Source organism: Colias philodice, chromosome 6 (genome assembly GCF_061535455.1).
Source record: "Colias philodice isolate Cphi_HAF_F1 chromosome 6, ilColPhil1 Martin Lab GWU primary, whole genome shotgun sequence".
Classification (NCBI taxonomy): Eukaryota; Metazoa; Arthropoda; class Insecta; order Lepidoptera; family Pieridae; genus Colias; species Colias philodice.
Window position 1 is genome coordinate 1,377,132 of NC_143091.1, and position 16,819 is coordinate 1,393,950.

The 16,819-nt window shown below is 34.9% G+C and overlaps 1 protein-coding gene across 2 annotated transcripts; it reads left to right on the forward strand.

Moving 5' to 3' along the window:
- The first annotated feature begins 14,917 nt into the window (after window positions 1-14,917).
- On the forward strand, window positions 14,918-16,819 carry LOC149487475 (uncharacterized). 2 transcript variants are annotated; one of them, XM_089696146.1, is made up of 2 exons: window positions 14,918-15,503; window positions 15,795-16,819. In XM_089696146.1, exons 1-2 carry the CDS (start codon window positions 15,266-15,268, stop codon window positions 16,463-16,465), a joined length of 909 nt encoding a protein of 302 aa, XP_089552272.1. In that variant the 5' UTR covers window positions 14,918-15,265; the 3' UTR covers window positions 16,466-16,819. The 2 variants fall into 2 exon arrangements, with proteins under 2 accessions (XP_089552272.1, XP_089552271.1); XM_089696145.1 differs by having other exon boundaries at window positions 14,930-15,503; window positions 15,777-16,819.

Genomic DNA, 16,819 nt, shown 5'->3' on the forward strand with positions numbered 1-16,819 from the left:
AAATGTTGGCGTTCATAAAAATGAAACCACGATGTAACAATAAAATTCTCTGTAAATAATTGCACTTCGATATGCAGATGATAGTGTTAATAGTATGCAATGACTCCTGCATTGTGTGCCGTCTACGTTAAGGGCGCAAATGACGTCAAATGCACCAATAGATTTAAGGATTCAACAATGGGTTTGGGTGCCAAAAGTACTAAAGTACTTAGAATTTCATAGATTGGAATCAACTGGAAAGGTTTGTACCAGGAACATGCGTTTTGAAACGTTTTGAAACAATGTATGTTTGCACCTTAATTTATTGATTTAGGCTCAATCATATAGAATGTAATGTATCGGTATACTAATATTATAAACGCGAAAGGAGTTCTGTCTGTCGGTCTCTCTCTTTTTCACGCTTTTACGGTTTACCATTGAACCGATTGGGATGAAATTTGTGAAATTTGTCTGAGAAAGGACATAGGATAGCATTCATCACGGAACTTTTAATAAATTTTTTACACATCTCAGTTTAGACAACCTCTCTTTCTTTTTACTTTAGCCAAAATGAGAACAAATTTCTCTGAAACAGAGCTATTAGAATAAATACAACAATAAATAAAGCCGAAGTAGTTCTAGACACTAACGGTATGGCGCTTACATCGATACAAGATTACTATCACGACAGGCGCAGCAGTCCAAATGTCTGCAACGACAAATATATGCACAAACAGTTCACGGAACTTGCATTGAAGGGTAAAGCCTGATTTAAAATATATACTTAAACAAATGTTTTGTATCACTATTGTAGATGAAAATAATGTTTATAATAAATTGTGATTACAATCAAATTGATAAAGCTAAGACAGATTTGTTTTTTTTTTATCAAGAATTTATGAATTCTAATAAAAACAGGGAAGACTTCTGACTTTCTATTCAATTAACTTGTAAACTGTTTTCGTAATATCTAAAAAGGCAGAAATTTCATTATTGTAGGAGAGCCCGTGGGAGATCGTCCTTCACCGATCTGATAACCAGATGAGACGTATTTTTTATTAAATATTTTTATTAACAAACATGCCTATAATTATTGCTTGCCTATCGAAAAGTGGTCATGGCTATTTTTTTTTACATTAGACCATTTAACCTAGTCATAATAAAATTTCCTATCATATCTTCAAATTATTCTAATCTTAAAGATTCTGACATCTACTAACAAACAAACAAACCCAAAATACTATTAGATAATATTAAATGTGTAAAAACTTCAATTAAATTAATCTTTTAAAGTCACAACACGCCAATGCATCACCGATCGCCATTGTTACAATACAATCGACCTGCATTTATTCTCGGAATATCAAATTAATTCTACTTAACTATCTGATTTATCGGACACTTATATTTTTAGAACGACTTTGAATATATTTTGCAGTAAATTTCAATTTGCTAACATCTGTTCTGAGTTTGTTTTGTCTGCAATAGTAATTTTGTAATATAGAAATATTCCTAATATACGACACCAATAAGTTAAAACTAGTGTCCGACCGAACTTTCGGTTTCGGTTTCGGCCGAGTTTCGGCCAAAAATCAAGTTTCGGCCGCAGTTTCGGTTTCGGCCAAAATCGGCCGAAACTTTTGCCGAAACCGAAACTTACCTATTTCGCAAGTTCAGTGAACTAAGAGCGAGCGCCCACGAGCAACTTAGTTGCCCGGCAACTATTTTGTCTCTGTCGCTGTCTCCTCGCAAAGTTTTGAACGATGCGCTCACGAAAGCGACAGCAACGCAACTTTTTCTTTAAAATTTTCTGCATTTATCAACATGGTTTTCGAAGAGACGGTTGTGGTCTGTGCTCTTGTCCCGCATAGTTCCCATTCCCGTGGGATTTCCGGGATAAAACCTATCCTATGTGTTAATCCAAGTTATCCTCTATATGTGTGCTAAATTTCATTGTAATCGGTTCAGTAGTTTATGCGTGAAAACTGAAAAACCTTTTTATAATATTAGTATAGATATGTAATCGTAATTGAAAAAAGTTCAGTAAATGTGCAGTTCCAACAAAACGAAATAACATATTTTTTATGGCGTCGTTACTAGATTACGTTGCTGAATTTTGTTGAACTGTCAATGTTGCCTATTAAAATGGCTCTACTATAGACAGAAAAACTACTAATAATAAAAATAACTTCATTAAAAACAATATTATTAATTATTATTAATTTATTAAATAGGTTTGAAGTCGGTGCCAAGCACTAAGCACTTAGTAAAGCCCGTGCACCGACATCAAACCTTTGTAGTAAATAACACATCTAGGTAAATAATATGTAGTAATTAATAATATCAAATCTTTTTTATTTTTTACTTGGTTGTTTTTAACGAAGTTATTTTTATTTAATACTTTTTAGTGTATTTTTCAACACGAATCAAACGAGCCCAAACTCGATAAAGTTGAGACAATATATTATTACTAAGCCACCTTCCGATTCCATCATCAAATCAGCTCTATGTCATAATAATGTTTCATCGCTATCCAATTTACATACGTATACAAAATTTCAGCTCAATCGGTTACTTGGAAATGAATCAAAGTTACTTGCTACATTTCAATTAAGTCATCGAGACCAGACAAAAATGCTCATAAAATAAAAACTACTGGGCTTATCCGAATAAAATTTATGGGACCAATTCCACACCATTCCGCATCAAAAAAAAAAAGAATCACGTAAACCGGTTCAGAAACCTCGGAGTAATCGGTGTCCATACATAAAAAAATACACCGGCCGAATTGATAACCTCCTCCTTTTTTTTAAGTCGGTTAAAACTACTGTGTACGAGAATAAATACGTTGACATAAATAGGTATTATCGCTACGCCGGTTACGCGGCAACTGGCCGGCGGCCGTCGCCTGGCAACATTTTTGTCGCCGTGCGCGCACTTGCATTGAAACCAATAGATAGGGCGACAGTTGCGTCGCGGGCTTGTCTCCGAACCCGCGGACAAAAAAGTCTCCCGGGAGTTGCGTCGCTACGTACGCGCACTTTCATACTAGCCCATGGCTGGAGAGACAAAATAGTTGCGGAGACAAAATTGTTGCGGAGACAAAGTTGCTCGTGGGCGCTCGCTCTTAGTTCACACACGTTCACGCTCGCCTAACTTCGTTTTCCTCGGCAACGCTTTGACGGACGCTGTCAAAGCGTTGGTTGACCCACACTGGTGGAAACAATTTTTGATTATCTATGTTGAGATTGGAACTGGGTGTAAATGTAATTAATAATTATTATTTTTATATAAGAGGTACCTAAAAGAGACTTCTTATTCTTCTAAGTACAAATACCAATCCAAAGTATTAAAGACTCTTTAATAAAGAGAAAGATCTCAAAATACCAAAACTTAGTATTTAAAGTAACAGTAACAATTACTGATTTGATTTAGATGACTGATTTTACCGAGAACTTAATTTGAAAAAATAATAAAAATTAAATTTGTTATCATTAATATTTTAAAAATATTATTTTTTTATTTTATCTATCTATACATATAATAAAATCGTAGGAAAGTCAAAACTGTACATTGAATATTTTTTTTAAAGAATACATAATCCATGATCTATAATCGATATAGAAGCCAAAAACATAGTTTTTAGAATTTTTGTCTGTTTGTCTGTTTGTCTGTTTGTCTGTTTGTCTGTATGTTTGTCCAGGCTAATCTCGAAAAGTACTGCATAGATTGACTTCAAATTTTGCATGAATATTACTAACAGGTCGAGTGAGGCTTTTTTAAACATATTATCATGCTATCACCTCCGGGGGAGGAGCTGTGAACCTTTTTTTTTCTTACGTATTCCGTGTATTACGACAGCGTACAATCTAAAGACTCATGTTTAAATGTTGGTTTCGGGTAAGCCATGCTATTATCTAGCTTTACACAATAAAAACTATGTCATTTACGTAATTTGGGCAGAGAATCAGTTTAATGAATTTATTAGTATACAAATTTGAAACAGCGCCATCTATGAGATTTCGTAAAAATCAAATCAATTTACATGTAAACACTACTGGACACAATGTTAAAAATTAATAATTTAAATATAATTATGTTATTTATTTATTTAACTCTTTAACCCATATCTTCCCTTCCCTATAAGGTGCAAAGAATACTTATACTCTAAAAAAGAGGTACTTGATAAGGTGCGCTTGTAATTCGTGTGAACTGTGAATATACTACATTTTTAAAACTGAGGGTAGATGTTTATTATTTTAAGTCAAACTAGACACCATTACAGTTAATCTAATATTGATTGTGTTCATTGGTTACATTTTTAAAAATCTTCGTGTTTTAAAAATTCGATAACGAGGCGGGACTCGAACCAGCATTCTTTAGTGGTCGAATTTTTTCTATTCTTTATAAATTTATTGTTTATGAATTTATATTTATAAACAATAATACAAAAAGGTTAGTTCGTTGATAATTATTATTCCTTCATCATTTACATGTTGTAAGTAAAAATATACTTTGACTGTTAATACTTTTGTTCAGTATTTACCTGTATGATTATTGCTTGGTAATTAATATAATATTTTCATGTCGTATACCTAATTAAAAACATAAGTTTGATGTGAAACTAGCTGGATTTATTTTTACACACTCACAGTCTTATATTTTGTGTTAATGTTAAAATAGTATTAATAGTGTAAATCATAATATTTTTTCACAATTAAAAATATTTCCTTTTTTTTGATGGTGTTGGCATCGAATAAAACCGCGCTGTCGTTTCGTTCACAAAAAGTGAAGTTATGAGGACCGAATATGTAGCCGCCTCAACTTACGGAAACGAGAGTAACCTGCGTTGTCTGTTAGTTATTGTATAGTCGAATTTAACGTTACATGGAAATTGGAATCTAATTATATGTATACTTATATACTTATATTAAATCTGTAGAGGTCAATTCTGTACATGAAATATATTTCCTAAATAACTATCACGAGGTGATTAGGGATCGACACTGACGCCAAAAATTTTTCCATCTGTCTGTCTGTATAACCGTTATAGAAACAAAAACTACTCGACGGATTTAAACGAAACTTGGTACAATTATTTTTCATATTCGTGAGCAGAGCAGTAACTCCATTTTTAAGCTTTCGTCGCGTGTGCAACCTACGGGTTAAAGCTACACAGAAATCAAGTATGAAAGAAATGTTCTCCATATTATATAAAAAATATCTCCTGACATCATAAATGTCTATCTTTTATGGTTGAGCTTAGGAGTTCAAAGCTTTCTGATTATATTTGTCTACTAGCTGTGCCCGCGACTTCGTCCGCGTGGAATAGTGACTATGGGACCTATGACCATGGGCTCAGGGTGGGGCAAGAATAATTGTTTTTATTTTCATGCTTCCACTCCCACGCCCACTCCCAGGCCCACGCCAACGCCCACGCCCACTCTTCCTACACTTCACAATTGGTACCTACCAGATCAAAGCCAGGGTAAGCGCCCCACCCAGCCCCACCGTGGCTACGCCCATGCTGAATTACTACTTAACATACAATTATTGAGTAAATACGTACTACCATAAATAATTAAAAGAATTGTTATTAAAGTTTCTTACTAAACTGAGCTAAAAAACTTACGTACCAACTTATTAAAGAAAATCAAGAAATGAAATGCCTAACCTATACCAAATAGTTACTACATAATATTGTAATTAAAAATTATGATTAGTATATAATATCGAAAATCAAAAAAGAAATGCCTAACTAATTCTACGTAAAATTTATTTTAAATTATGTCATATTATTTTTTAGGAACCAGGGGGGGAGAGGAGCAAATTCTATTTCCTTCCTTTCTTAAATGGATGTTTTTAATAATGTATGGTGTAGCCACTGATCAGCTTAATCGATACTCAATTTTTATCAAATCCAGCAACAAATCCAAATTAGATGTTTCCTGTCTCACGCACGTAACTAAAGGCTGAAGAGAGAGAGAGGGAGCACGTAACTAAACCGTTTAATCGAAGAAAAGTGTATAGAAAAAGGAATAAATAATTTCATAAACTTCCCGACGATCTTTAAAAATAAATTATTATATCATTTTTTTTCATTCCCACTTTTACCCCTATGTAGGTATAATAAGTGGATGAACCGATTTTGATACAATTTATCTAAGAACCAGCGTCGGAAAATATGCTGCCTAACAAAAAAAAAGCCGCATCTAATTCGGTTTACTTGTTAGCCAGCTACGGTGCCATAGACAGACACACACACACACACACACACACAGAAATACATAGCAGTCAAACACATAACACCCGTCTTTTTGCGTCGGGGGTTAAAAATATAATACGACATAATTTAAAGGACATTTTATGTGGAAAATTTACCTATTAGAAGTAACCATAATGTTAATTTGACCCCGCCCCCCCCCTACTACCTCAGCTTACCCCCAAACCCTTGGGGAATTTTGATATGATCATCTGGACATGTAAAGGAATAACTGTAGCGTATAACAGATAAATTACGTTTTATTGTACACTGTACAGTGTACAATAGAATGCCTTAGCAAATGTTCGCCGTGATTACTTATAAATTGTCATAACTTTTTTATTTATGAACCGATTGACATGAATTAAACACTAAATGTTAAATGAAGATTACCACAATACATTAGTGAAAACCGCATCTAAATCGGATAAGCCGTTTATGAGATTAGCGTGCACAAACATACATACAAACAGACAAAAAAATTTTTAACTACAGTTTTGGGTTCAAGATCGATTTAATAATAACACCTGCTAATTTTTTTCTACATATTTTGATTGTACAGACATCGCTTTTCCACAATTTTATTATATGTATTGATGATGATGATGATTGATGATTATAACACTCTCAGTCCGTTTCAACTTAATTTTTATTCACTCGCATCAGTGCCACCTAAAAAATCTTTATATCGAAATTCGAGCAAAGCTAAGAAAATGAGAAATAAGAGTTCTCAAGGATCGTTAGAGGTAAGAGGCTTACTATTGACCGAAAACAACATGTGTTATGCCGAGAACCTGAAACCGCTTCACAACGAGAATTGCGGCTCACAGCTGACCGCGAACGGCATGTACTATCCTGTGAGACCGAAACCTTCACTGAGAGGGTATAACGTCTCACAGCTGACCGCAAATGGCATATTTTATCTCGATAATCTGAAACTTTTACTCAATATGAAGACCGTTTGACAAATGATAGGGTGCACCATAATATTATTCGATCCCTTGAAGATGAACATGAGCATAAGCAATGACTAGAGTAGGGACGCGAATATTACCATTATTTGAGACAAGTACGATTAATAAGTTTGTTTAATGAAAGATTAAGAATTGAAACTATTTGGTCTCTTGAAACGGACGAATAGCGAGAGGCCCGTCTTACTGTAGACAGATTTCGAGTCTTAATGACTTAGAGGTAAACATAGAAGATCAATCTACGAATTCGGTGGTGTGGTCCGACAAATATAAAAGTGGGTTTGCTTATAACCTCACAATTGATTACAGATCATCTTCTGTATAGGCGATATTAACGTAGTATGTTCTTTTTGTAATGCTTTAAAGAGGAGTAAGGAGTCGGCTTTCGTTTGAAGATACACCAGAACCTTTGAAATCACTACTTTTAGAGGAACATGTGCAATCTAAACAGTTCTTAGACAATATTCGCTCTTATAGTAGTGCGTTTTAAATGATCCTTTGGTGCTCAACAATTATCAGAGGATCCTTTCATGCTTACTTTTAAGATACAAGGTCAAGTTTATCATTTGATAGGATCCCTTTTGCCTGAAGGCCAACCTAAGTTTCTTCAAATATATTTTGTATTCGACTACAACGAATAGTCGAATACAAGAAATCAATATTTCTCGAATTTAAAATATTACAATTTTTCCTTGCGACGAATGTATTTTCGCATAGTAACGGAGGGGAACTCACGGGGGGTCGAGTGACGCGGGCCACGTACCACAAACATGCTTAGTTTGTTGTACCGAGCGCGAAAGAAAGTCATCGTGTTTTTAGTAAAATTACTATGTAAACTAACGTAATTTAATACTTAGGTACATATTATATAATGATGCGCTCAAACTGTTAATCTACATTTAATTTGGATTATTATTTGAATTACTAAGTAATGTAGAATTTAAATCAAATTCACTCATGTTTTCCTCAGATTTTCGATGTCCTCCGATTTTAAGATTTTCTTATCAGAGTATTCAATTTAAATGTAGTTAATTTTTATAAGAGACAATTAAGAACATTCAAAAATAAAGTGTCACGTATTTTTTTTAAACGACGAATGACGAAAAACGACGTAATCGCGGACGAAGTCGCGGGCAACAGCTAGTACATATAATAAAATCGTAGGAAAGTCAAAACTGTACATTGAATATTTTTTTTAAAGAATACATAATCCATGATCTATAATCGATATAGAAGCCAAAAACATAGTTTTTAGAATTTTTGTCTGTTTGTCTGTTTGTCTGTTTGTCTGTTTGTCTGTATGTTTGTCCAGGCTAATCTCGAAAAGTACTGCATAGATTGACTTCAAATTTTGCATGAATATTACTAACAGGTCGAGTGAGGCTTTTTTAAACATATTATCATGCTATCACCTCCGGGGGAGGAGCTGTGAACCTTTTTTTTTCTTACGTATTCCGTGTATTACGACAGCGTACAATCTAAAGACTCATGTTTAAATGTTGGTTTCGGGTAAGCCATGCTATTATCTAGCTTTACACAATAAAAACTATGTCATTTACGTAATTTGGGCAGAGAATCAGTTTAATGAATTTATTAGTATACAAATTTGAAACAGCGCCATCTATGAGATTTCGTAAAAATCAAATCAATTTACATGTAAACACTACTGGACACAATGTTAAAAATTAATAATTTAAATATAATTATGTTATTTATTTATTTAACTCTTTAACCCATATCTTCCCTTCCCTATAAGGTGCAAAGAATACTTATACTCTAAAAAAGAGGTACTTGATAAGGTGCGCTTGTAATTCGTGTGAACTGTGAATATACTACATTTTTAAAACTGAGGGTAGATGTTTATTATTTTAAGTCAAACTAGACACCATTACAGTTAATCTAATATTGATTGTGTTCATTGGTTACATTTTTAAAAATCTTCGTGTTTTAAAAATTCGATAACGAGGCGGGACTCGAACCAGCATTCTTTAGTGGTCGAATTTTTTCTATTCTTTATAAATTTATTGTTTATGAATTTATATTTATAAACAATAATACAAAAAGGTTAGTTCGTTGATAATTATTATTCCTTCATCATTTACATGTTGTAAGTAAAAATATACTTTGACTGTTAATACTTTTGTTCAGTATTTACCTGTATGATTATTGCTTGGTAATTAATATAATATTTTCATGTCGTATACCTAATTAAAAACATAAGTTTGATGTGAAACTAGCTGGATTTATTTTTACACACTCACAGTCTTATATTTTGTGTTAATGTTAAAATAGTATTAATAGTGTAAATCATAATATTTTTTCACAATTAAAAATATTTCCTTTTTTTTGATGGTGTTGGCATCGAATAAAACCGCGCTGTCGTTTCGTTCACAAAAAGTGAAGTTATGAGGACCGAATATGTAGCCGCCTCAACTTACGGAAACGAGAGTAACCTGCGTTGTCTGTTAGTTATTGTATAGTCGAATTTAACGTTACATGGAAATTGGAATCTAATTATATGTATACTTATATACTTATATTAAATCTGTAGAGGTCAATTCTGTACATGAAATATATTTCCTAAATAACTATCACGAGGTGATTAGGGATCGACACTGACGCCAAAAATTTTTCCATCTGTCTGTCTGTATAACCGTTATAGAAACAAAAACTACTCGACGGATTTAAACGAAACTTGGTACAATTATTTTTCATATTCGTGAGCAGAGCAGTAACTCCATTTTTAAGCTTTCGTCGCGTGTGCAACCTACGGGTTAAAGCTACACAGAAATCAAGTATGAAAGAAATGTTCTCCATATTATATAAAAAATATCTCCTGACATCATAAATGTCTATCTTTTATGGTTGAGCTTAGGAGTTCAAAGCTTTCTGATTATATTTGTCTACTAGCTGTGCCCGCGACTTCGTCCGCGTGGAATAGTGACTATGGGACCTATGACCATGGGCTCAGGGTGGGGCAAGAATAATTGTTTTTATTTTCATGCTTCCACTCCCACGCCCACTCCCAGGCCCACGCCAACGCCCACGCCCACTCTTCCTACACTTCACAATTGGTACCTACCAGATCAAAGCCAGGGTAAGCGCCCCACCCAGCCCCACCGTGGCTACGCCCATGCTGAATTACTACTTAACATACAATTATTGAGTAAATACGTACTACCATAAATAATTAAAAGAATTGTTATTAAAGTTTCTTACTAAACTGAGCTAAAAAACTTACGTACCAACTTATTAAAGAAAATCAAGAAATGAAATGCCTAACCTATACCAAATAGTTACTACATAATATTGTAATTAAAAATTATGATTAGTATATAATATCGAAAATCAAAAAAGAAATGCCTAACTAATTCTACGTAAAATTTATTTTAAATTATGTCATATTATTTTTTAGGAACCAGGGGGGGAGAGGAGCAAATTCTATTTCCTTCCTTTCTTAAATGGATGTTTTTAATAATGTATGGTGTAGCCACTGATCAGCTTAATCGATACTCAATTTTTATCAAATCCAGCAACAAATCCAAATTAGATGTTTCCTGTCTCACGCACGTAACTAAAGGCTGAAGAGAGAGAGAGGGAGCACGTAACTAAACCGTTTAATCGAAGAAAAGTGTATAGAAAAAGGAATAAATAATTTCATAAACTTCCCGACGATCTTTAAAAATAAATTATTATATCATTTTTTTTCATTCCCACTTTTACCCCTATGTAGGTATAATAAGTGGATGAACCGATTTTGATACAATTTATCTAAGAACCAGCGTCGGAAAATATGCTGCCTAACAAAAAAAAAGCCGCATCTAATTCGGTTTACTTGTTAGCCAGCTACGGTGCCATAGACAGACACACACACACACACACACACACAGAAATACATAGCAGTCAAACACATAACACCCGTCTTTTTGCGTCGGGGGTTAAAAATATAATACGACATAATTTAAAGGACATTTTATGTGGAAAATTTACCTATTAGAAGTAACCATAATGTTAATTTGACCCCGCCCCCCCCCTACTACCTCAGCTTACCCCCAAACCCTTGGGGAATTTTGATATGATCATCTGGACATGTAAAGGAATAACTGTAGCGTATAACAGATAAATTACGTTTTATTGTACACTGTACAGTGTACAATAGAATGCCTTAGCAAATGTTCGCCGTGATTACTTATAAATTGTCATAACTTTTTTATTTATGAACCGATTGACATGAATTAAACACTAAATGTTAAATGAAGATTACCACAATACATTAGTGAAAACCGCATCTAAATCGGATAAGCCGTTTATGAGATTAGCGTGCACAAACATACATACAAACAGACAAAAAAATTTTTAACTACAGTTTTGGGTTCAAGATCGATTTAATAATAACACCTGCTAATTTTTTTCTACATATTTTGATTGTACAGACATCGCTTTTCCACAATTTTATTATATGTATTGATGATGATGATGATTGATGATTATAACACTCTCAGTCCGTTTCAACTTAATTTTTATTCACTCGCATCAGTGCCACCTAAAAAATCTTTATATCGAAATTCGAGCAAAGCTAAGAAAATGAGAAATAAGAGTTCTCAAGGATCGTTAGAGGTAAGAGGCTTACTATTGACCGAAAACAACATGTGTTATGCCGAGAACCTGAAACCGCTTCACAACGAGAATTGCGGCTCACAGCTGACCGCGAACGGCATGTACTATCCTGTGAGACCGAAACCTTCACTGAGAGGGTATAACGTCTCACAGCTGACCGCAAATGGCATATTTTATCTCGATAATCTGAAACTTTTACTCAATATGAAGACCGTTTGACAAATGATAGGGTGCACCATAATATTATTCGATCCCTTGAAGATGAACATGAGCATAAGCAATGACTAGAGTAGGGACGCGAATATTACCATTATTTGAGACAAGTACGATTAATAAGTTTGTTTAATGAAAGATTAAGAATTGAAACTATTTGGTCTCTTGAAACGGACGAATAGCGAGAGGCCCGTCTTACTGTAGACAGATTTCGAGTCTTAATGACTTAGAGGTAAACATAGAAGATCAATCTACGAATTCGGTGGTGTGGTCCGACAAATATAAAAGTGGGTTTGCTTATAACCTCACAATTGATTACAGATCATCTTCTGTATAGGCGATATTAACGTAGTATGTTCTTTTTGTAATGCTTTAAAGAGGAGTAAGGAGTCGGCTTTCGTTTGAAGATACACCAGAACCTTTGAAATCACTACTTTTAGAGGAACATGTGCAATCTAAACAGTTCTTAGACAATATTCGCTCTTATAGTAGTGCGTTTTAAATGATCCTTTGGTGCTCAACAATTATCAGAGGATCCTTTCATGCTTACTTTTAAGATACAAGGTCAAGTTTATCATTTGATAGGATCCCTTTTGCCTGAAGGCCAACCTAAGTTTCTTCAAATATATTTTGTATTCGACTACAACGAATAGTCGAATACAAGAAATCAATATTTCTCGAATTTAAAATATTACAATTTTTCCTTGCGACGAATGTATTTTCGCATAGTAACGGAGGGGAACTCACGGGGGGTCGAGTGACGCGGGCCACGTACCACAAACATGCTTAGTTTGTTGTACCGAGCGCGAAAGAAAGTCATCGTGTTTTTAGTAAAATTACTATGTAAACTAACGTAATTTAATACTTAGGTACATATTATATAATGATGCGCTCAAACTGTTAATCTACATTTAATTTGGATTATTATTTGAATTACTAAGTAATGTAGAATTTAAATCAAATTCACTCATGTTTTCCTCAGATTTTCGATGTCCTCCGATTTTAAGATTTTCTTATCAGAGTATTCAATTTAAATGTAGTTAATTTTTATAAGAGACAATTAAGAACATTCAAAAATAAAGTGTCACGTATTTTTTTTAAACGACGAATGACGAAAAACGACGTAATCGCGGACGAAGTCGCGGGCAACAGCTAGTATTAAATAAATGATTACAACAATATACTGTGTTTTCCTTTCATGCCCTAATTAAGGCAAAATAATAGGTAAAATGCACCAAAGTTCAGTATTTTTAGAAATTTCATACTAGACCACGTGAGTTTCGGTTTCGGTTTCGGTTTCGGCCGAAACTGAAGCCACGGCCGAACATTCGGTTTCGGTTTCGGTTTCGGCCTGGAAACCAGTTTCGGTCGGACACTAGTTAAAACATCCATTTCTGATCGGAAAAATTAAAAACATGTAAATTTTCAGCTCGCACTTGACCAGAATGGATTAAAATTTCACTCTTCTTACTTTAATCTGTATGCCTACAGAGGGAAGGAATTGGCCTGATGATGAAGAAGCTATCACGCACTATAAAGCAAAAACTTTGTTCTCAACAGTCAGCTTCATCTCGTCATTTCGTTTGATTTGTGTACATTCCCCAAAAGTAGCCAGATTTAAATAAAGATTAAACAGAATCTACATATACGAAACATTCCCAACCAAGCGCTCCAACAGACAGTCTGTCGCTATTTTCTCACGTAATAACTGCGCATCATGCCTCATAAACATATCAAAAGAGATAAAATCGGTCATCCAGTCCACTCCAAACCAAAACGTTTGCATACAAATATCGCCATTCATTTTTCCGACAGGGCCCACTATGTACTGTTCGCTCGCAAATTTGACTGTTACGACCGTTTAAGAGGCTATATGGCGTGGTCAGTGATGTTATCTTGGAGGTAGAAAGAAACCGATTGTATCAGCTCTAGGTAGCAGCGTCGTGCCTAACATACACAACAAATTATACCATTATTTAAATTTTATCGCACTCCATCTACACGTGGGGTCACTTATCTTTAATATCATTGAGTTCAAATTTGAAATACTATAGCAGTGTGAATGTACGGATTTACTATAGATTTCGGTATCTGAGCATTGATATTGCTCCTATAATGAAAAGATAATTGATTTTAATATCTATAGCTATCACGCAAGTCATTATATTATTAAATGTCATGCCACAATAGAGCCTACATTATTCGACAACAACATTCGCACTTCTCACGTACCTAAAGCTAGAAATGAAACCTCATATGAATTACAAATAGTCATAGTAATTCTCTAAAAAAATATACTTAGGACAATTAAAAAAAACAAAGCAAAAGCGGAAATCCTTACTGTGATGTCGTCTAAATAATATCACAGGATGAATTAAACTACTTACAATTCCATTATTCCTCAAACCTATTTAAAGCACTTCTTGCAAGGCTGTTTAAAAACAATTCTTTAACAAGAACTCCTGATCCTGATAATGCTGAACGCAATGAATTTCCTCAATACATTATACAATCCCGTTGTCCCTTCCAAGAAATCCAGTAAAAAGCTCCTTGGCGCTAGGGTATAAATCTTCATGAATGAACCTTATCAATATTATTATCATTTGTGTATGCAATCCAAGTGCATTCACTTGCAAGCCAATGGCGCCTTTGTATTGTAAACTCACACGATATTTCACTATGGAGTAAATCGTATCAATGCCTTGTTAATATGCAGTCAGTGTAAGCTACATAAATAGCTATTAACACTCTTTGTTATGATAAACTATACCAGGCATCTCTTTAGGCAATTGTAGTTCATAGGTTCATTCCTACCTCGTATGACGTCAAGGATTTATGATTTCAATTTCAGAAAATGTTCTTGGCCTAATCTAAATTCAAGAAACGATTTATGAAATATCAGTTGGGAAATTTGGTGGGATCACAGATTGTAACTTTAATAGCATTCATAGAGATGATGTCTTTATATTTATTAATGAAAACACACAGGATAAAATTTCCATTCCAGTTCGCCAATCCTCCTCTATTTTATTGTTTGTTTATCCTGCAAATGCATTTATGACTCACCAATGCAATTAGAAGTGGGCCACAGGCGCCAAACAGTTAGATAGATTTATAGATACGTGTCCAGAATCAGCCTAGACCAATTTCGATAACGGGCTAAAGCTCAGCCGAATCGTGTAAAATGATCGGTTCAGGCGCAGACGCTGGCGATGTGCCCTGAATGACAATAAGTTCAAACCAAATGGACTATATAATGCGTCGTCAGGTTCGGTACATCACTAACTCGAAAGCAGCTAAACGCACAACACCCTTCGGAAGACTAAGGGTAATTCAGTGCTACCTGAAAAAAAAATCATCTTCAAAAATGAAGGCAGTAAGCGTGGTTCTCGTTATTGCCTGCGCGCTCTGGGAAGTCACGGGATACCCATTCCCTTATTATGGCGCTAATGTGGATTCTTGTGAGTTAATTCAAATATTAATATTATTTTAAGGGTTGTGTCTCCAAAAATAATATTTACAAAAATATTTTTCTAAAATTATCGTCGGGTCTATTTAAATTTAATAAAGGAGAATTAATTTTTTCAGTAATTATTTTGATATACATTTTTATACAATTAAAAAATATCTGTCTCATATAATATCGATTCTAATTAACAATAATCCTGCCATCTGTAATAATAAATAATCCATTAACTATCAAAAAGTAATTAATTTCATTACATTATTCACAGATTCATATGGTTCTGCAGACAGAAATCGTGGAGGTATGGTGCTGAGCCGCTACTACAACCCTTACTACAACCCTCGCGCCGTCGGTGGTAGTATGGCAGCCTTCATGTTCAAGCCTGAAGAGCAATACACCCCACAGACGAGCCAATACTACGTGCCAGACAGACGCCGCCAGACCGTGCAAGAAAACTACACGCCACAACAGAACGAAGTGTATTATCAGACTCCAGAACAATCCTCCGTTCCCGAGCAGTCTTATGTTCCCGAACAACAATTTGTTCCCGCTGAACAACCCGCCGAACAACCCGCCGTTGTTACCGAAGCCACGGAAATCGCAGACCCAACCGAAAAGATCGAATCTCCCACAACAGTGAAAGCCGTAGCCGTCCCTGAAATAACCGAACCTGAAGTTGAGGAAGTGCCAGAGCCCGCCCCTGTGCCCAGGAAGCGTGTCACCAAGAAAAAGCAAGTTAAGAGACCCGTCGATGAGGAGGAAGATGAAGGCGATGACTACCCCAGAATCCCAAGCGGTGCCTACTTCCCCATGTTCTTCGGCTACGGAGGCAGAGCTGCGCAAGGGGCTCCCCAAGGAGCGACAGCTATCGCTAACGCCTTCAGCACTGGCCGTGGTGGTGTTGCTACCAGCCACGCCACGGCGTACGGCCCACCCAGACCCGAAAATAAATACTAAGTCCTTATTAATCTACGTAAGATGAAATAGAGCCTTTGAAAGCAAAGCTTCGACGTAGTGTATAACAGTGACATCTAGTGGAAATGGAATACAATATTAGCAATGCCTGCAGAATTGCAAATAATGGTTTGAGTCTGAGTATAAAATTACGCCGATCAAATACAGATGGCGCGCAAAACAAAAAGCTTGTCAAAGGTATAATATATTTTATATTAAATCAGAAACATTTTAATTTGTTATATAATAAAAAAGCCATTGTAGATCAACTTGTGACGTAAAAATTGCCAGAAATATAGTTAAGTTTTTGTAAAACTTTAAGTGTGAAACGTTGAATAAATTGCCATTAAATCCTTA